The sequence below is a fragment of the Dermacentor andersoni genome, chromosome 5 (genome assembly GCF_023375885.2).
Source record: "Dermacentor andersoni chromosome 5, qqDerAnde1_hic_scaffold, whole genome shotgun sequence".
Taxonomy (NCBI): Eukaryota; Metazoa; Arthropoda; class Arachnida; order Ixodida; family Ixodidae; genus Dermacentor; species Dermacentor andersoni.
This window is the reverse complement of record NC_092818.1, coordinates 182,094,186-182,115,752: the sequence shown is the minus strand read 5'-3', so window position 1 is coordinate 182,115,752 and position 21,567 is coordinate 182,094,186. Positions and strand designations below refer to the sequence as shown.

The following is a 21,567-nucleotide window of genomic DNA, read 5'->3' as shown; positions in this document are numbered from 1 at the left end:
AAAAGGCGAAAAGGATGCCTGCGCGCTACACTGCTTCATCGGCACCATGCACCTTCCTGGTGATAGGCCACATAACAAAGAAACCTGACAGCCGGAAGCGTTGCCGCCGTACTGTCGACGGTAATCCCGGCTGGGCAAGCTTTCTCGCTTGGCGCATGGCAGAAGGTTTGAAGATTGTCTCAGCAGATACGGTCACGCAAGATACGTGAGCGATGCATGCTGTAACTGATTGTCAAATTCGAAACCCTATATTTCTTTTTGCCATGTCCTTACCTATATTCTACCAGAGCCCCACGTTACTCGTATACCACGTTATTTAAGTGTCCTGCATACATATAAGCACGTACGAAGCTCACATATGTCTCAAACGTTAGCACGCGTTGTATTTTATATCGTTTGTTTTATGAGGCAGATGAAACCGATCTTTTAGTCTTATTGACAACACTCAGAGGGCCGTTTTCGGCAAAACATACGGCACATTATATATGCTAATCTGGCACAAGAACTTCTGATATTGCTTTATGGTAACAGTATTCGCGCTGTATTTGTGCTGATCCAAGTTTCTACAGACAGTGAATACTACAGTTTATTCTACAGCTGCACAGACAAATGCGTAACCAAGCTCTTTGTTATCTTCAAATACACAGTAGTATAAGTTGCTGCACTTCAGTTTCTATTATTATTTGTATTAATTATTTCTCATTGTCTAGCCTCGGTGGACAGAATGTTCTTCGTTTTCATCATGAGGTAACCTTAAAGCCACTGTTTCGGTCTCTTCTTTTCTGCCTCATATAATATCAAATAGTTGCGCATTTCCTCGAACAGAGCCTGTACCGTTTTCAGCGAAGTGCTCCTGTGTACCCTGGACAACGCCGGCGGGCTCCGTGTCCTCGTCGACATCGCCGGCTTCGCCCCGTTCCTCTAGTTCGACGCCTTCTGCCGCTTCTTCTTCGTTGTCGGCGAACACGTCACGGGGGAGGAGGACCGAAGAAACAAACAAAGGGCAAACGCCGTCAGACTGTAAGCTACGTATTCACCAGAAGAGGGGTACGTGGGACGATGTGTCGAGCTTTTGGTGGCAAAACAGGTGATGAGGACAGGCTAGCATATGGTGCTCGCAGAAGCGAAGAGAGTGGCGAGGGACGTTAAGGCGATGAAAACAGAAAAGGAAGCGGTGAAGAGGAAGCGATTGTTGCAGACATAAGCTGTTTAAGCGGATCAACTTCTGAAATACATGGGGTGTCAAGGGCACAGAGCATGTAGACATAAATCGCACAAGAACGGACACCGATGGAAAAACAGCACATGTATCGACACTATTGTGTCGTCGTAGGACGTCAGCGACAACAACGACGTATGAGGTCGTAAAATGACGTCAGGAGCCGTAAACGTGACAGACCTTGTTGTAGAAATAGCGAGAACAAAGGCACACAGAGGGTGGACAAATGGAAAGCTTGTGGAATGAGTGGGGAATTGCGAAAAAAAAAAAGCAGACCATACCACAGTTTCTCGACACTTGGCACGTGGAGTTGTTTAGAAACGAGGTGAGAGCAAGGCTTTCTTCCTGGTTTGGCTGTGCATTAATGTGCAGTCCCAGTTAGTGAGGCCAGGACATTTAGCACACAAAGGAAGGTAGACCTTCGTCTCCAATCAACATGGCAGTCACTGATATGCCACCAGAAACTTATTACTGTGCTCGCATGATTCTGCGCTCAACCAGCAGACTGGTTTCTGTGGACAGCGCTATGAATATGTACTGGACATGTAATCATAACAGCTGCGTTAGCTGGCGCACACCCCAAAGCATACAGCGCCGAGACATATGATACATGGCTAACAACTACACTTTAGCCACAGAACAAACTCGTTAGGAAGGGGAGAGGAGAATGAGAGCGAGGGAGCACACCGATGGATATTCCCTGACAAGATTCGAATCACCTGCACCAGAGGTCAGACGGGACGGCGCTCACTAAGTTAGCGCGTTCAAAAGCAGCATCACATGGTTGACAAATGGTGTCTTGTTTTTGGAATTGTTGCTAGAATTTATCATCAGCGTCTAAATGTAGGTACCTTCCAAAATTGTCTCCCCTCTCCCTTCTCCGTGCCCTGATGAATTCGCATCATATAGCGTACGCGTTGCTTTAACAACGTGACACCAACAACGATAACAAACACCGAATGAATACTGATTGGAGGGTCACAACAATATAAGACAGTGACATAACACAGAGACATGTACACTTCTGTGTGCATCAACAAGGAAGAAAATGGGCGGTAGCACAAGCAAAGCGAAACTTGGGTGAACGTGAAGAATACACAGGTAATTAAGGCAACGGTGGGTACAAAGGGAATGCACACAAAAGACTGGACAACGAACAGATGACGAGAATTTGCAGGATATGTGACTTTACCAAACAGGTATGGACCGCTGAACAAACTTGTCACAAGAACTACAACGTATTGATTAGCAAATTGTCTGTTCTTCTATTGGTTATGATATAAGGTTTTGAACTAAGAAATGGTATGTCGCGAGTGGTATGTCACGTGCATGATAGTCCTGCATGACCCTGCATAAAGGGTCAGAAAACTCTCTCGGATTGTTCACAAATCTTAGCGTTGTTACTTACGGAGCATACACGGGCTGCAATTGTGCAGCTACTGGAGGCTACAGCCGGACGCTATTCTCACAATGGTTCATTTCTCTGCTCAAGAACTAAAGGCAAGAGAGGATGACGTTTTATTTGTTTCTCATGGTAAATTGAAAGTGATTTGACATCCATGTAGCGACATCCTGAAGCAGCAATGGTTACACACTTGAGCAAAACGGCATGGTGACGAGTTAAGTGCGGTAAACGATAACACAGGCAGCAGGAAGGACAGAGGACAGCTGCCGGCTCGAAGGGCGTATTTACCAAAAAACTCTGAAGCTGGTTCGCCTGGTATAACTCGCAACACTCATGGTGCTTCAAGGCTCTAGAACACTAGAATCCATCCTGTGAAGTCAGTCGCAGTGTTGCGTAGAAGGCAAAGGAAAGTGGGTGGACGAATGTGATTAACTAAGGCGTGAAAAAAAAATGAGAACTAGGCAGGAGGGAATAATCAGCAGACCGGGTGGGCCACGCATATTTCTCTTATGCTCTGTAGTGACATTGAAGGCGGGACTGTAATCCCCAGTATCGCTAATAATATGGAAGCTCAACGATTAAAACGCGGGCCGAGCGTACAGGGGAGCCATATAATTTAAATCACTTCCATCTGAACTATAGCAAGGGCTATGTGTAGCGTGGCAAACATATATTCAGCTTCATTAAACTATTTCTTTCTCATCCTGTTTTTGCACGCTGCTAGACCGCGGGTTCACTTGCACTATTCACTTGCGAACGACATAAGCGCCGCATCAAGACTGCGAGATCGACTGATGTACTCCGAGGCTCGCATTACAGAGGCTCAGAGCGCTGACCCTGTGGCTCAGGGTTTGAGCCACGGGGTCAACGCTTTGTTGTTTGTGCTGTTACTTTGTACCGCTCTTTCACGCTCTTCCGGCTCCGATATGCACGAACTGGCCCGCGCCAACGCTGTCGCTCACTTGCAAGGCGGCAGGAAGAGAGTGTTGAGACGCGTACCGTATCGGTTGTACGCCTCCCGCGTGCCGTACACCGTGCCGGCGGGGAAGACGGCCAGGTTGTGTCCCGTGCGGCAAAACAGCTGCTTGACGGGCCCCAGGTGGTCGGGCAGGTTGTCGTCCCGGCCGCCCAGGAAGGCGGGTCGGAAGCGAGCCATGTTGCTCCAGATGGCGCTCGCCTCGCCCACCAGCCGAGCCGGCGACCAGCGCGAGCCACAAGCACGAGGGGAGCCATCGGGGACGCCGTCGCTGGCCGTCGGATCGCCCGTCGACGGTTCGGTCGAAGCCTCGCGCGCCAGGTCAGCCTCCTGCGTCGCGCGCGGTGAACGCGTTAGCGTACAAAAGGCACTGTGTGCCGCAGCAGCATGCCAGAGCAACAATCCGCCGTTGCTTGAGCGTAGTCGTTAAACGGGTGCCAAAGAGCAACGCTGAAGTAGTTTGGAGTGATCGCTTGCCCTTTCGAAGCTCTATATTTAACTAACTGCTAGGTTACTAGCGCTGAAAATACATGAAGAAATACCAATCTTAGAGCATCGCGATAAATGCGCAGGGAAAGTGCGTCGGTGTGACATGAAGGAGTTGAAAGTATTTTTGTTCTATTTATAGGCAGCTTTGGCACAAGAAAAGTTCTGTGAATCCTGCTAGGTTGAGTATTTGGTTCCTCCAGAATGCGATGAGGGCTTTTTTTCCTCTTTAAAGTCCCTTTAAGTCAAGTAAGCTTGACTGGTGCACTACGCTTCTCGAAGACCAGAGAAGGTCAGTCTTGCCGTCGGTTGAGGCTCCGTATAAGCCAGAAAAGACGAGGGCGACACCACTTAGAAGTTCCCGCACCGGCTGCTCGTGAAGTCATGCATTTCGACAACTCCCGCTCGAGACTAGTTAACTGTTCAGTGAAAAAGAAGAATGTTGTTGCATTCTTGTTTGAGTCAGAGACTCAAGCAAGGAAGTCCCTAGAGCTATTTCTGCATAGAAGCGGTCTAAATACGAGTATACACATTGAAATTCGTGGTGCGTACTCACCACCACGGCGCTGCTGTTTGAGCGCGTTCCGTGGTGCTTTTCGTGTTTCTTTTTGAGTCAATGTTTTATACGCTGCGGCGTTTCCAAAGTATGGTTGCCAAAATGCCCTAAAGTTTGCTTCGTTTCTTTCTTTCAGGCTATGTAAACATCACTTTGTCCCGAACCACCTATGTCTAATAATCTGTAAGAGTCGTCGCACAGCCACGCATTATCCAGCCGCGCTTCAAGTAGTCTGCTCAATAGTTGCGAATGCGCGGGTTCTAGCGCCTTAAATAAGTCTGCTCCGAGAGGTGAAAGTAAGATGAGAAAATTGCTCTCCCGGCGCTGCTGGAACGTTTCGAAAAAAGAAGGGCACGCATGCGAAAGTGCCGATGAACCGATAAGAAGCGCGCTCCATCCATCATGTGCCCTTCGCCGAAAGCGAGAGGCCCCTGGGAAACGTGCCAGGTATCCGATGCGTCTCTGCCTTTTGCCGGCTTACCACCGCAGGAGACAAAATTTATAATATTCCAGGTGGTCGCACGCTCAGTTCTGAAATACGGGTAAAGGTGCGCACTTAAGAGGAAGCTTTAGCTCGCGTGCGCGTATCTAAATACATGTAAAAGGAGAATTCGATTTTCTCTCGGCAACCGCTGCACCAAATTTGACGAGGTTTGTTGCATTTAAAAGAAAAACTTAAAATCTAGTGCCTGTTTCGAATTTTTTCTTTAGGTTGGCAATTCTTTATTTAATATTGGCGAAATTCGAAAATTTTCAGAGAGCGAAACTATCAAGTTTTCAACTCTGGCAACTCATCAATGAAAAACGATATCACAATTATGTGAATTGCATCTAATAGTGCGTCTAAAGCGAAAAAATTTATATGTTACACATGAATCTCAAAAAACTTGGTAATATAGAAATACAGCTTTTGCAGAACCCTTGTACACAGCGTAACAAAGTCACGTAAGATATAAAATGACACGTCAAATTTGTCCGCTTTCAATGATATAGTGGATGCCATTTACAGAACCGCGATATCTATTCTTGCTGCAGAGTTATTTATTTGTAAACTTCCTGCTTCTATTCTTTTCGAACTTTCGAATTTTTGAAAATCTCTATAACAAAATTCAGGCTCTAAATCAAAATTTCGCTTCCAACAGTTACTAGAATTGAACTTTACCTCTCAAATGCAGCACATTTCATTAAAATCGGTCCAGAAGCGTTCCAAAAGAATCTATCTAAAAGCGTTTTTGCGTTTTACATGTATTTGAATAGACCGCATCGGAGTTGGGCCCAAGAATAAAGCTCCCTCTTAAACTTTGCACCGATTTTTTTTCGTTTTTGTTTTCTGTTTTCTATGCGCTCTCTCATGTAATCGTTGGTCCAATTGAGCAACACTGCTCATGCGAAGAAGAAGAAGAAGAAGAAGAAGAAGTAGAAGAACGCGGAGGGGAGTGCTGTTTCTAAAATCCTTATTTGCTTAAATGTATTCAACACTAATGATAAGCCCATTGCACTTAGCAGACTGCAAATTAACAAAAAGTGAAAGCTTATCACAGGTGCTGGTTGCCTTCCAGAACGAGCACTTGAAGTAGCCGGTGGGCCCACGTGCACCGACCGTGCACTTTCTGTAGCAAGCAGAATGCAATAGTAAGCATTATCACCCCGTGCGTTCGGTCACGATATTATATTAGGAGGTATCGGACAATAAATTCTCGAATGAAGTGCTTCTATTTGAAACAAAAGTTTTCGATTCGATACTTCGAACATTTGCGCACCATATTCTAAGCTTATATTTACAACTCAAAACGAGATTTTCTTTTTCGCCTAATAACTGTCGTAGTTTACCTTCAGATGTTAGCGCTGCAGAGTATGTAGAACACTGAATGTGGCAAGCTTTGGATTAAATTAAGATCTCGCATTTCAGCACCCATAGAAATGCGGCCACCGCGGCGGGGCTCGATTTCGCAACCTGGTGTTCAATAGCAGAACGCCAGATAGCCGTTACTGTCCTCAGTCAACGACTGTACGCATGATTTCTCTGTATTGAATGACGCATTCATAAACAGTACATACGCACACAACATGCACAAGCGCACGCAGTGATAATTATAACTGGAGTGTCTGGCCGAAACCCGTGTCTCCGCAGAAGGCTGAGAAAGCCTTCGTGGCGCCCAAAGCACTGCCGGTGCTGCTTCCGAGGTCCAAGTACACGTGGTGCAACTCTAAGCAGCTTCCACGTAAATTTAAGGCATAACTTAGGATAGCCCTGAAGCCGCATATACTGAAGGAACGCGTCAACGTGGCTTCGTACGAAGGGTACCTCGGTGTGGTGCCCATGGCGAGTTGACAGTGGACACTCGTTCAGTGCGGGCCGCTATCGTCGTCTTAATCGACGCCGCACTCTCACAGCCACCTGGTCGTCGATCTCGGAAAGCGAGGTCGGGGACGAAGTAAGGTCGTAAAGGTTCGCGAAATCGAAGGTATAGAGGCAAGGTCCAGAACAAAGTTGAAGCTGATATCACTACCTGTCTTGCCAGTACCAAGGATCCAGTGCTGGTAGTTTTGTTTGTTTGCCTTCCGTTTTACGATGCACACGTGCATTAAGCAATATACGCAAAAAAAAACACACACAAAAAAAAAAGTGGCGCGCACAAGTTACTTCATAGACGACGCTAGAAATAAGCGAATGAGTGAAAATGCTAAACTGCTATGCATATATACAATGCCTGATTAGCTCAACGAGGCTACGTGGCGATTTGTCGTCACCCCGTTTCGAAGGCAATGCCAGCAGAAATCATCATAATCGCCAACGTTAGCAAACGTTGCCGACGCTATACGCTATGGCGTCTGCACTGATTTGTGCAATCTAACACTGTTAAAGCGTATAAGCAACCCATTTACGACAAGACCCTTTCACTCCTATCTCTCCCTCTTCCTCCCCTCTGCACACTCTTAAAAGACTCTCCTGTATTGAACTTATGAACATGCCGAATGAATGTTGAAGCGTATTGCAGTTCGTTATAAAATGGCTTTACTGGACTGTCTTGCAATATAACTGCATATGTACTCTCGCAGAAGGCAGGCAGTCAATGAAGCGTTCCTTTCGCTCTCAACGCGATTGAATGCGATTCGCACGATTGATCCGGCCACACACACGCACGCATACTATCGCACACGAGTTTCGTGCGGTAGTTATTGAGCAGTGTGTGCTCTTACTACGTGAGTTGACTATAACATGCAATCAGATAAATGCTTAACCCCGTGACGCATACGGATGAGTGAGAATCAATAAAAGAGAGAAGACTATATATAAGGTCTACAGGCGCCACGCAGCGTCTCGCCCGCCATCTCGGCTAAAAGTCAGGCCACGTACTGGTTGCGCAAATTACGAGTCGTTACGATTAAGCGCGCTCATTAATTATTTTAACCGGCATATAGTTTAAATACACAGCGGTGGTTGGTGCAAATAATGAGGGTTTGACGTTTCCCTCGCAGTCCCTTGAGAATCGCTAAGCGGTTCCCATGAGCCCTTATTTTACGACATCTGTCCGCACTCGGTACTGATTTTTATTATGCTTGTTCGTTTCCCGGTGAGCAAAACAAACAAACAAATACAAAATGTCACGAAGGCAAGGAAGAGAGCAGGTTTGGAGAGGAGTTTCAAGAAACATCGAAACGTCCACAGTAGCAAGTAAAAGAGCACACAGTCTGTAAGAAACAAAGTCACGCAGATAAAGTAAATGGGAAAACACAAACGTCCCGATGTACTAGGCTTAGCAAAATCTGGCAGATCGGCCACACACGTCCTCCCCTCTCTTGATTTCTTTCTTTATCATGAAGGTATTTGCCTTTCAAGGAAGCCGCCGGAGATTGTATACCAGAGCAAGTGCTGTGGGCGCTCGCTCCCTCTGAAGTTTATGGAGAGCCAAGTTATCTTCTTTGCTGCGCTCGGAGAAGTCTCAAAATACGTGTCTTAAAACCTAAAAATTGGCTGATAGGCAGAAAACGCGGAATAAATCGTGAGTATGTATTGGCTGAGAATAGCAGCTATAGAGTAACTTGTGATGAGATCGTAGCTGCGTTGAGATAGGAGCTCGTCGTGTCAAACATAGCTTTTATGTTACTGCAAGTGGGCTGAACGAATATATGTGACGCAACAGTCAGACTGATTCAGCTGCGAACCACTGAGCTTCACTACCAGCTATAGCATAGCCCTCATTATATGGTACAGCGCTAAATCTATTAACGGACGCCTAACTCGAGTGAAACTTGTGCACGATTACGAAAACTAAGAAGTGTAGGCGAATGGACTGCAAGACGGACAGGAGACCAGACATATGAGTCGTTACGATTAGGCGCGCTCATTAATTACTTTAAACGGCATATAGCTTAAATACACCGTATGTATGTATACGTTTGGAAGCGGCACGTCCAGAAATTATGTCGTTTCCGAAAGGATACTAAATAAGACCTTTAACTTAAGCTATAGTGGCTTGTTACAGTATGCTGTCTTACATCAAATGCATTAAAATAGACGTGCAAGATAAATGCATATATATATATATATATATATATATATATATATATATATATATATATATATTTGAAGGAATCAATATATATTCACCGCGGATCCGGGAAGTATAAGGGGTGTTGACACACAAGTGAAAATAGTTTTCTTCATTAAACTGACGTTTCGGCCGTGGGCCTGGTCGGGCGAAGGCCTGGCCCATGGCCAAAACTTCAGTTTATTAACAAAAATTCTTTCCACTCCTGCGTCAACACTCTTTCTTCTTATATACAGGGTGTTTCAGTGAACACTTCCAAATATTTTAATGGTTGCCTATGGCAAATAGCTAAATTCTAGTCTATGAGCCGGTCTACTCGAAGTGGCGGACACTACTTGCACTAAAAATTGAAATGCAAAATTGACTAATTAACTAGAATTCACTAATTAATTTTTAGCTAATTATCTTAAGACCCATATTGAAATTTACAAATTCTAGCAGTGGGCTTCGCAAGGCGGATCCACTTGCAAGGAATTCTCAGGACGGCAGCAGTTTCGAGATATAAATTCCCGAACTTTGCTGAGAAATGCATTGGCGTTCCAGTTAGTTGTGTGCTTCAGTGCATGAAACGACGTTTTGTTAACAAATTAATGGAACGCCAATGCATTTCTCCGCAAAGTTCGGGAATTTATATCTCGAAACTGGTATCATCTTGAAAATTCGTTCCAAGTGGATCCGCCTTGCGAACTCCACGGCTAGAATTTGTAAATTGCAATATGGGCCATAATGTAATTAGTTAAGAACCTAATTAGTGAATTTTTATTAATTAGTCAAATTTGCATCTCAATTTTTGCGCAAGTATTGTCCGCCGCTTCGTGTAGACCAGCTCATGAACTAGAATTGTGATATCTGCCACAGACAACTCTTAAAGAGTTTTGAAAGTGTTAGCTGAACACCCTGTATATTGTGAGCGCTTTTTTAGCACACGTCATCGTTTTCATCTGTATATAATCATGATCATCCCAGATAATCTTGGCGAGTGCTATGTGCGACCTAATTGCGATATTTATGTGCTATACACAAATGATATGCAATAGAGCAAATATCAGGCACTGCACACGTCAAACGATAATCGCGGGAACAGCGCAAATTTGCGAACTCTACACGCATGCGACCGTCAGCGCACATGTCGAAGAAAGCTTAGCTTCTCGCCGATAGTTATTCCGCCGTGTAGTGCTCTCAAGTCGTACGTTTATTAGCGTATCACCAACACACCCATCTTTCCACTCACTTAAATACAAAACCAAAATTGCGAACGCTATAAAAACCTCTCTGTAAATTACCAACTTTGTGTATAGGGCACATGGATTCCCCTCACATGGATGTGTATTCTTAATAACTTCCAAACTGTTCAGCAAGTCTAAGAGTATTACAGCATCCATGTCCTCCCTCATATTTTGCAAACATATCTTATTTCTCGGTCCGAATTGTTCAGTAAAGGCATCTTTTTTATTTTGTCTGAAATGAAAAAGCATCATCGTATGCTCACCTCGCCATTGGAAGAGCTGAATGAATATTTCATTGGTTGATTGATTTTATGAGCTTGAAAGTTTTGACAACTTTCGTTGCCGCCTTTTTTATAACATTTGGTTGTCAAATAAATAAACAGAAATGACACCAAAAAATAAGTAAACATGGCCTGTCGGCAACTAAAACTCTGGGTGACCCAGGCAGACAACGATGCCAAGTGTTTTACGAATAGCACCCAATTAATTGTCACACGCACGCAAACAAGGTAAAATGCATGCGATGCAATATCAACTGCTAAGCTTATAATGAATGGAAAGTTATTCTAAAACCATATTTGCAATTTTTGACAGCAAAAACGGCGATTGCTAGCGATGAAAATTTGCCCTACAAACTTGTCGGAACTGCTGTGCCAATTAAGGCTGTATAACGTGACCCACTTCACGGCGTTTTCCATGCATTAGACTCTTTTTAGCAGGGACAGTCAACAAAAGGTACCGAATTAAATCTTGTTTACTTTCAAATAATCGTTTCTTTCTTTATTATTATCATAAACATTTAGCTAGAACCCAGCAGACATTGTCAAGATCTCGGACATCACAGGGAGATGGTGCAGGAATTTCAAGCTTGCGTCACCACCTGTCAATTATTTTGGCATTTCTTCTGGATTACGGCATTTTGACCGAAATAATTTCGCAACTACAGAAGCGTAGTAAGCCACTATAGCTTAAGTTAAAGTTCTTATTTAGTGTCCTTTCAGAAACGACATAGTTTCGGGACGCGCCGCTGCCAAACGTATACACTGTACATACAGGGGGCGCTATAACGTAAAACTATTCCAAACTTTTCTATTCCAATTCTGCTATCAGCCCTCCACAAGTGGTCAAAAGCTTTTTTCGACCACCCCCACTTTACCTGTCTGTCACGCGACGTCACGAAAACCGCGATAGCTCCCCATCTGATATGATGTGTACACACTGGTTATGTATGATTTGACAGAAAAAAAGAAAAACAGTTATTTCTGATTCGACCCCTTTTCGCCATTAGCTCTCGGCTATTGGTAAAACGTTTTCGGGCTGCACCCACTTCACCTGCCTGTCACGCGACGTCACAAAACCGCACAAACTCACGGCGTCAAAGTGACGTGTACGCGATAAAGATGCATTATTATGCCGAACAAAACTGAATTTTCTTCGGAATAGCTGCAGGCTGCCCCGTTCCGAAAGGAATAAAAGATGGCTGCCGCCGATCGCTGAGACGCTGGCTACTCGCACCTGCCGGAGAGCATGGGTGTATTTGCGTATAATAAAACTTCTTGCGTGGCCGTGTAACGTTTTCGAGCACATTCGGCACGTTTACCCCCTCATTCTGCCAACACTTCTTTGGTGAGGGTCAGTTTTAGCGCCATTCTTAAGCTTCCGTTGCATGCCGCCACGATTTTCGACCAGCCACCACAAGCTAAGTAAGGGAAAGCCGACCAATCGCAGACGCCGGCACCACCCTCTTCATCCGGTTATCGATTTTCAGTGCACTGGCTCTGCACCAGCCGATCCCTCTCCCCTTGAGCGTTCTCCTGGCCTCTTGTCAGCCAATTAGATACGACAAGCCGCTCAGTGTAGGCAATGTTATTCGTTTTTCAAGCAAACAAAAGTGACCTCCTATGGACGAGGAGAGTGTTTGATTGGTCTGTACAGACAACCCTGTAGGTGACCGCCTGGTGCTTGCGTCGGTGGTTACGCAAATTTGACGTCAGGAGATTGGAATAGAAACATATTGGAATAGCTTTACGTTATAGGGCCTAGGATGTGTATTACATTTCTCAATCACGTGGAAAGAAATGTATCAGGTGGACGGGCTGATGTATTGATGACAGGGCAAGAGTGCTTAATTTAACCGTAAGAAATATAAGACGCTTGCCTGCGCGTTGCGAGGAGGAGTACTCGTGCAAGTCTTCGTTCGGCTGGTGCTAGCTCGGCGAGATTAATAACCTTCTCGCACGCGAGCTGCTATAAAGGCGCGCGCTTTATTCGCCTGATTAGTGATAGTTGTGTTAGCGCACATGCATTTTGCTTAGCAAAACTAAATTCAATATAATCAATAGGCTTTTCTGAATGCATTTGGTGGACACTTGTATTCAATGCGCACGTGTTTAACAACCAGGAGCTATGTTTCCTTTGGCGGGCCGGTTTCAATAAACATCAGTTGTAATGAGAGAGTAAGAGAAAATGATAAACGAAAGTCAGGGAGGTTAACCAGGACTGAGCCCGGTTGGCTACCTTGCACTGGGGAAAAGTTGCAGTGAAGTGAGCATCATGCCTGTGTCCTTCCCTGCCGCTGTCGATATTTTGTTCCTTCCTACCCTGTAAATACGTACCAACTCATCCAGCAACGCACCTTGCTATAAGTTACATGCGTGAGCGTTGAGAAGACAAACCTCACATCGGCGGACGCATGATTGCTCTACATATCGCATACTCCTGAGAACAGCGTCCACAAGCTTTTAGCGCTCCAAGACTTGAAAGCTTTCCGTGCAGTAAGCGCAGTAGCACCGAATGCACGCATTGCTTCTTTATCATGGTTTATCGCTTCGTAAGGTTCCTCGTCGTCAAGTAGTCGCGTTCAGGGGCAGAAAGAGAATCGCGTCACCCCATTAAGAGATTGCCGCATATCCTAACAGCATGAATGACCACATACGTGGGAGGAAACGTGGAACTTGACAGCACTCGCGAGGCGGTCGGACAGGTGCAAGTATGTAGTAATATCGTGTAACAACCATCTTACTTCTGTTGGAACGGGTCGAAACAGCAGGCAAGACAAAGTGCGTGCTAAAGTAGATATCAAGCAATAAAATGTTTACACTGGAACCAAATGATGACGTGTTGTCGAGACTCGAATTAACTCTATCTTGCCCACACCACAAGAAATAGGCTCGCATTACCGTGGGTAGAGATGATCACACTCCTATATGTGCAGTCGGACCATCAGCCTATGCCATAATAGATAATTAGACAGCATTTACGTTTCTCATCATCACATCAGAAGGTCATGCCGCTGCATCACCTTCAATTTGAAATCCATCAGCCTGTATGAACTATGCTTTACCTATTTCTCTCTTGCACTTTTCCCACCATTCTTCCTTTTTCCACTCCTGCGCAGGGCATCAAACCGGATACTCAATTCTCCTTAACCTCTCTCACTTTTTCTTTGTATTTCTCTCTTGATCTTGGGCATCTCAATGGACATTCTTTTATAATCACTTGTAGGCTACATCTCGAGGTATAAAACGCACCTAACACTTCTGCGTCTCAGCTGTGAGAATATGAGTTAAAATATTTACTAAAACAGTAAGCAACGCTGTTAAAATTCGATCGTTTGTCAATAAAATGAGAGCTCATAAAATGCCAAATGAAACTCCACAACAGAACGCAGCCCCAAAATTTTGGAACAAGCGTTGTGTAGGCAATCATTTTGGTAACAATTCTCCTCTGGATTTCAGCATGCATCCTAGACGTAATGATGTTTGTCTGCTACAGAGAGAAAGCTAGTCGGGATCAACATGCTTCAAATGAGTTCCTGAGGTCCAGAAGCATATTACGCATATCTGGAAGATAATTGTTGGGTCTTTCGGTTCTCAGATTCTATGTAGCTTGGCATGCAGACAATCTTGGTCTTCTAGTTCGTAGCGCTCACAGACAAAAGAAAGTATTTGAAACACTTCAGTGTATACATGACCCTTGAGAGAACAAGACCTGAGTAGACGTTTTAAACTGGCTGGTGTGGTTGCACTGGTTAGTGCGTCGACCTGAGGGGCGAGAACTTGGTGAACCTACGAACAAGCTGCTTTTAGTTCTTGTCCCAGCATTCGTTTTTGCAAATGAATGAATGAAAATAAATAAAGATGGATTGATTGATGGTAATATTTCCATGCACTGTACCTAAGTTAAAAATTTAAACCAAATTTCTGGTTGCGTCTTCCCTTATTCCATGAAACCTCCATTTAACAGTAGTTCACTTTTTCCAAAATATGCATCCAGTCGGACTTGTTGGTGTAGTTGAATATAGGCTTTATATAAGTAGCGTCTCCACTGAGGTACGCTTCCGGTAGCCTTATGGTGAAGAACTGGATAGTGGATACTTTTCGATGTCGACGGCGCATAGTAACGCCCGACGAACGTCAACGGGCTCGTGGAAACAAAAGTAACCAGCAGGGCCTTCTCACAATTGTGCAAGAACGATGTACCAGAGAAAGCAACACTCAACCACCGGAGCCCGCGAACGCTACGATCCGGTTCGACATATTTTTTATCCGCGGAATTGGGTCTTTGTGAAGCTGCAAAGCGATCTCCGCAGAGGTAAGCTATCTGCGGTCCCACAGCGAGTTATTCATGTGTCATCATGTGTCATGGCCGGAGTCCGTATTCTCGATCTATCACTTTCGGCGATACTTTCACTTTTGCGTGACGTCCGTCCAGCGTGGCGGCATCTCACTGGAGCGACGGGCAGCCCGTCAGCCGGTTCAACCAATACACGCGTATACTGAAAGCGATAGTCCCCAAAATGATCGATCAGACATACCGTGCCAGGAGGGAAAGGAAGAGCGCGCATATATAGTCGAACGAACCGCGAAGCGCCTTCTCGACGCAGCTACCCTCACCCGTTGACTTCCGTGCAGCGCACTCCCTCCGCAAGGCAACCGCGGCGCATCACGTACATTCCGGTTACCTTTGGCGAGGCGAAGTCGCATGCGTGGAGGAGGACCAGGGCGGAGAAGAGCAGCAGCTTCAGCGAATGATGCTCGACGCCCGGTAGGCCACAGTTCATCACTGGCGCGCACCGAGAAGACCATGACCGCTGCGGTCGCCGTTATAGCCACCTCCGCACGTGCGCTCTTGCCGGCTTCTCACCGACGACGCTTCCCATGCAGAGATCTCTGACCGCCGGCGCGGGCAGCCCTTGTTTTTTCCCCCTTGCCGACTACGACGTCGTCGACAACGCCTGCAGTCGCTGGTACGCCAGCCACCCTCAGGTGCTGCTGTTCGGGGTGGAGGAGGCGAAGGTCAGTCGGGGTGCTGGTGTACGCCTCCGTGGATGCGAAGACCATAAAGCGACGTGGTGAGGAGTCTCGAAAGGGGAGGGCCTCTTCAGCTGCCGCAATTATCCAGGCTTCGTGCCCACCCGTAAGCCGCGACTTCGTGGACAATCTATTCGAGCGTCGTTGGTACACACCGGTGCGGATCGCCCCCCACCCACCCGTCCCCCCTTCCCTTTCGCTGCGGCAGCGGTGGCGAGCGTGGCACCTTTCGCGGTGTCCGCTGGGGCGCCCAGGGAACGGTACGCTCCCGTCTCGCGTTCTCGGAGACGGCGCCGCGCAACAACGCGATTATCTGCGCGTGACGGCGTTGCAACGTCGGCCGCGGTCCGTATACGTCCAGGAGCCGGTAAGCAGCAGCAGTACGGGCGTTTGCCACGCTCGTTTTTCAAGCGACTCGCCACATCCCCCGATCTTCCGCGCTGCCGCCGCTTTAGCTTGCCGCCGCCATTGAAGAACGCGAGGCGGTTGTGTGCAGTGGCAATTACGAGGAGGAGAAAGGAAGGTGGTGCAGAGAGAGGGGAAAGTTGTTGGGAGAAACGAAAGTGTGTGTGTAGACGCCATCCGACCGGGACCCCTCCTCGCCGTCGCCTTATATATTCGATAGCGATCAGACACGTCTCCCCGTTCGAGAAGAGTCTATCCTGCTGACTGCACCCACGGCGATGCGCCGTTGCTTCCAGGGCAGGAGCCCCGCCGTCTATGCTCAGTGAATGAGCGAGCGGCAGCATTTCGATGACTTTGGCAGCGCCAAACGCCCGCTTCTATCGCACGCGTTTCGCGATGCGCGCGTTGGCTGCGTGCTGAAAGAGGAACTACGCCCTGTACCGCGACGTGCGCCCTCCGGTCACGTAGTGGCGCGCGCGCGGCCGAGCCGCACATGCTCTTTCTAGCTAAATACGTGCAGCACTGCATAAACTACACCGTGTGCTAAGGCGGTCACCACTGCGCGGACGGAAGCGCGGCTAAGTTTCGACGCAGCGCTTGCCGCATATTTGTGAAGGCTGACAGCGCACAGACAAAATTGAAAACGATCTATACTGCATTAAAATGTGTACCGTCGTCTGCTTGGCGTTATAAAATCTGTTGGGCGTTGTAATGCCACAAGGTTACAGCTGAGCTATCGGAGTCATCAAACTGGAGCACTAGATCCGGATTAATTCCGACTACTTGTGTTTCTTTAAGGTGCATCCGTAAGACACTGCAAGGGGATTCATGCATTCCGCCGCGTAAAAATGCGACAGCATCGCGATGTAACGTTCATACCACTCATGACAGCAGAAAGCACAGTCGCTAAAGTGTGTGTCACGGATAATGCACTCATGTATAGCGAGGACCTTGTGCTTCGGTACCCTCGCTCTAGGGGTCGGCTGACACAAGCTTTGTGGCATCCACACCAGTGCACGGTTTTAATGGGCTAGAGTGTGGCAGTCGAACGCCGTGCGAGAGGAGCGCGGCTGCTTGACGAGTCCGTGCGGAGAATCGAAATGAAGCATCTCGTGACCGATTCTGCCGCAGCTCTTCGAGGCGTGCTGCGTGCGACTATGTGTACTATATATACTTAGATAAACGCACACTTTTGTCCAGGATCGAGCGCAACTGTGAGGTAAGGAGCGCGGAGGATCGCAGAACGCTCCGGATAATGAAGTGGCGGAACGTGCATGCTACAAACAGCCACCTAACTGCAAATGCTTAGAGTGAGTGCTGCCGTTTATCGCCGCCGTTGATCGCGCACGAGGCCCGGAAACATGAAACGCAGTTTCTTCTTTTTGTACATCGCCTTTCTTAAGCAATTCGACATAGTAGCCGAAAGGATATATAGCTCAACACAGTACAGCCATTGCAAACAACCGCGCTTTGATTATGTATGTGAGCAAGGCGAGCCAATGACTGGGTCATCCTTTCTTTGAGGACCTAAGCACCGTATCGATCGCGCTTGTAGGGAACAGATGGAGACTTGTAGGCTATACCGAGACGATAAACGACTTCTTTTATGCCTGGTAAGGCGAATGCCGCCGTACGTGAGTGCGCAGCAGCGCTTTCCATTGTGCCCCCGAAGGCAAATTTTCCGCTCATACAAATTTAGAATGCACTCGGTGCACGTAAACACCTACAGATGTGGCACGCGCATCGGGAGGCCCTCGGGCGATTTGGTCTGCTTGCAGGAGTGTGTACGTGTCGGGCCATACACTTCCTCGAGTCGTTTTCCGTGCATGCATGCGTCCCACGCGCCTCCAAGTCCGCATTGCCCTTTCCATTGATTATCGCGAGAGATATTACAGAACGCTACAAACCATAAAATTGTAAGTGCACGCTGTATAGACTCCCGGTACGACTAAGAGTAACGGCCGATGTCCCATCCTTTACCGAGTGGTCTTAAGCGGCTTGAATTCCGTGGGTACCCGTGCTGTTTGTGCAGTGGCTTCCCCGTAATCCTGTAGAACATGAGCTAATGAGTTCTATTTGCAGCTGTGGCGACGGTATTTTAATATAGGACCGGAATGCAAGAACAGGAGCGCTTATAGGCATATATATGTGCGTATAGAAGAATCCCAAGTAGTCAAAATTAATGCAGAGGACTCCACTATGGTGTCTATATCGTAGCCTACTGTGCAGCTCGGGAACATAAGACCGTTTCCATTAATTACACTAATGGGTCCGGAAATGCTGGTTCTCGGTACAAGTGTAATGGTGGACACTGCTACGTGTTCTTGCTACTGTTTTCTTCTATACGTCAACCATTTGTCAGTGTTCTCTTCTGCCTTTCTTTACTTTAACTTCGGCACCATGCATACCTTTAGAAGTCTCCGGCTACGTTTTACTTCTCCACCACTTTTGAGAAAGAAAGAGGTTCTTTTCTTCTCCTCCTTCGCACGGCAACACAGCTTGCACATTATTCAAGAAATCGTGTCTTTCTCTAAGGACGACCCACCCTGCTGCCGTCCCACGCACCGACGCGCGCTTCCTGCTTCCAGATTCATTGTGCGTACAAAAAGTCTTTCGGAAGATCGATCCAGGGCGGTGTCCCCGGGTTTGTGCGACCGAGGCGCGGACGCCTGGCTGACAGGCCTCGATCGAGAAGCGAGCTCAATGAATAACGGACAGACCCGGGCCCAGAACGCATCTCGCGATGCACCGGCGCTCATTATAAGGCAACAAACAAAGAAGCCCGACGTGACCCGTGATGAGCTGAGCAATACTGAGAAACACAGGGTGCCGCCGTCAGTTCGCTGACGCTTCAGGTCAGCCAGGCAGCTTACTTTATTTTTATTTATTTGCACGATACTGCAGACCTCAAGTGGTCCGAACAGGAAGGGCAGAACTAAAACGTACAATATTCGGAACGCCAAGAAACAGCAGCGCGCGCAAGTCAATAAGATAGAGGAATTATCACTAACAGCAGACAGGTAGAGTATGGGGAACGTGGATAGAAGGAGCCAATTATACAACGTTGGCAACGGCATTTCTGAAGTTTTAATTTTCAAACACTCCTTCTGGCAATGAATTCCATTCCGTGATTGTTGGCGGGAAATGAGAATATTTATATTGATTTGTCCGTGAAAAGTAAGGGGTTAAGGTGTATTTATGTTTGTGACGGGTTTTCCGTGTAACTGAGTGCGTGACTTAAGGGTCTAGAGAGATTCCAAATTTTCATATGAATCAGTGAATAAAGAAAGTTTTATCGAGAAATTTTTCGCCTTATGTGGAAGGGCTGAATTCGGTTAGCTACCATTAGTGCAGATGGTGAGTCAGTATTTCGATATTTGTTGTAAGTGAAATACACTGCATGCCTCTGCACTTTTTCCAATTACAAAATATATTTTTGGTGTGTGGTTCCCAGACAATTTCTGCATATCCGAGTTTCGGCCTGATGAGAGATATATATGCAAATTTCTTAACGCTGCTTGGTGTTCCTTTCTGTTTATGCCTCAAGAGGCCTAGGTTTTGTTTTGCAGATGACGCGACACAATTAATGTGGTCAGTTCAACTAAGCCGGGAATTAACCATAACACCTAAGTACTTGTAAAATGCAACATCGATATATATATATATATATATATATATATATATGTGTGTGTGTGTGTGTGTGTGTGTGTGTGTGTGTGTGTGTGTGTGTGTGTGTGTGTGTGTGTGTGTGTGTGTGTGTGTGTGTGTGTGTGAGAGAGAGAGACGAAAGGAAAGAAAAGCGGGGAGGTTAAGTAGAACAAAATCTGGTTTGCTGCCCTACACTAGGGGGAGACGGACGGACGGACGGACGGATGGATGGATGGAGGGATGGATGGTTCACGTGCACACGATCACTGCCATATGCGCTCCAACCGATTTTTATTCTGCAAATTTTCTCCTCAAAATCATGGTCCCCTGTGAGTAATTGGCTAAAATGAACGTACCCTTGCACACATTATAGGGGCTGGCAGCCAGTGATGAATTCTTGTTCTCTTGCCTGGCTATTGAACATTGCCTTTGTCTTCTACCTATTAACCTTCAACTCTACTCATACTTTCTCGACTAAGCTCCTCGATCATTTGTTGCAATTGATCCCCAGCATTGTTGAACAAGACGACGTCATCTTCAACCCTTAGACTTCTGAGATATTCGCCGTTGATCTTCACTGCTAATCCTTCCCAGTCTAATAGCTTGAATACTTCTAAGCATGCAGGGAATATCGTTGGAATCGGAGAGATTGTGTCTCCTTGTCTGCCTCTTTCTTTGATCTCACCCGAAAGAACTGCTGAAGTTTTATTCATCAGATTTTCGTATACAGAAATGCCACAGATTGAATTAAATAAAAAATGCATTTAAATTACGTCTGACGCTGCAATCAAAGAATTTATTTTGTGGGCTGACGTCTTCAAGTCCAATCCACTGTGCCTATGTAGGCTCCGATTTTTGCCATTGCCCCGTTAGGCTTCCATCAATTGCGAAATGCATCAAGACTTCACGTTTACTGTGTAAGCCCGACGGCAAAAAATTTAAACTATTGTGGAGGCAATTATGATGGAATCAGGAAAATGACAGGCACGTGAAGAACAAAATAAACAGGAGTGCGGTCTCACTCAAATAGTCCGTCACTTTTTTCGGGAGAATTTTCCTTGAAGCAGAAACGGGAGAGGAAACGAAATATGAACTGTAACGTAGTCCTATACTGTCTGTCAGATGTTCTTACACTCACGTCCTCTACTTCCATTTCTTTTCGAACCACAAGCTGGAAATTATGCATTAGCACGGCTTCCGGCATCTTGTCGCGCCCTTAGGAGCTTAAGCGGTTTCTGTGGGGCATCGGTGAAAGAAGTGGATTTACTCTTCCACGGACAAAGGCCGTGCGAGCCAGCGCAGCCAGGGCCACTCAAAAACGGCCTCATACAAAGGCGCGTACGGAGACAAGCCTAGTCTTCCATCCAAAGGGGTGGAAAAGCGCCGTCTGGGAGTCACCGACGCCTTTCTAAGCCGTGACGATTTCTTTTACAGAGCGGGGTCAGAGACACGACACTTCGCTGTGGAGAAACACCCTGGCGACAAACCTCTTTAACTGCCGTCATTTACTCCCCGGTATGCAGAGCTGCGCCCGCAAAACATTCCCACGCGCCGCTGCAAAAGCACCGACTGCCAACGGTTAGCCACCAATGCCTGCTTATCCGTAGGACTTTTCCGTTTGTTGCTTCTGGTTCTCCTGGAGGCTCCCTCTCTCTGTCTGCCCCGCATCGAAGACATCGTTCATCACCGTGATCGTTCCTGTCCTCTCTGCTCTCTCCCTGTCGGTGTCATGGCTTCCCGCCTCCGTGAAATCGGGTGGTGTCTCGTCACAGGTACGGCTG

At 46.7% G+C, this 21,567-nt stretch overlaps 1 protein-coding gene across 4 annotated transcripts in view; it reads right to left on the bottom strand.

Annotated features, from left to right (window-relative positions):
• LOC126531704 (fibroblast growth factor 1-like) overlaps positions 1-21,567 on the bottom strand; it is a 60,639-nt gene that overhangs the window by 13,080 nt on the left and 25,992 nt on the right. For 3 of the 4 annotated variants that reach the window (XM_055071395.2, XM_055071396.2, XM_055071399.2), the window contains exons 2-3: positions 3,624-3,930; positions 835-945 (exon numbers count right to left, since the gene is read on the bottom strand). In XM_055071395.2, the coding sequence (XP_054927370.1) occupies positions 835-945; positions 3,624-3,930 (418 nt within the window). The remainder of the gene's footprint in view (positions 1-834; positions 946-3,623; positions 3,931-21,567) is intronic. The other variant, XM_055071397.2, reaches the window with a different exon arrangement.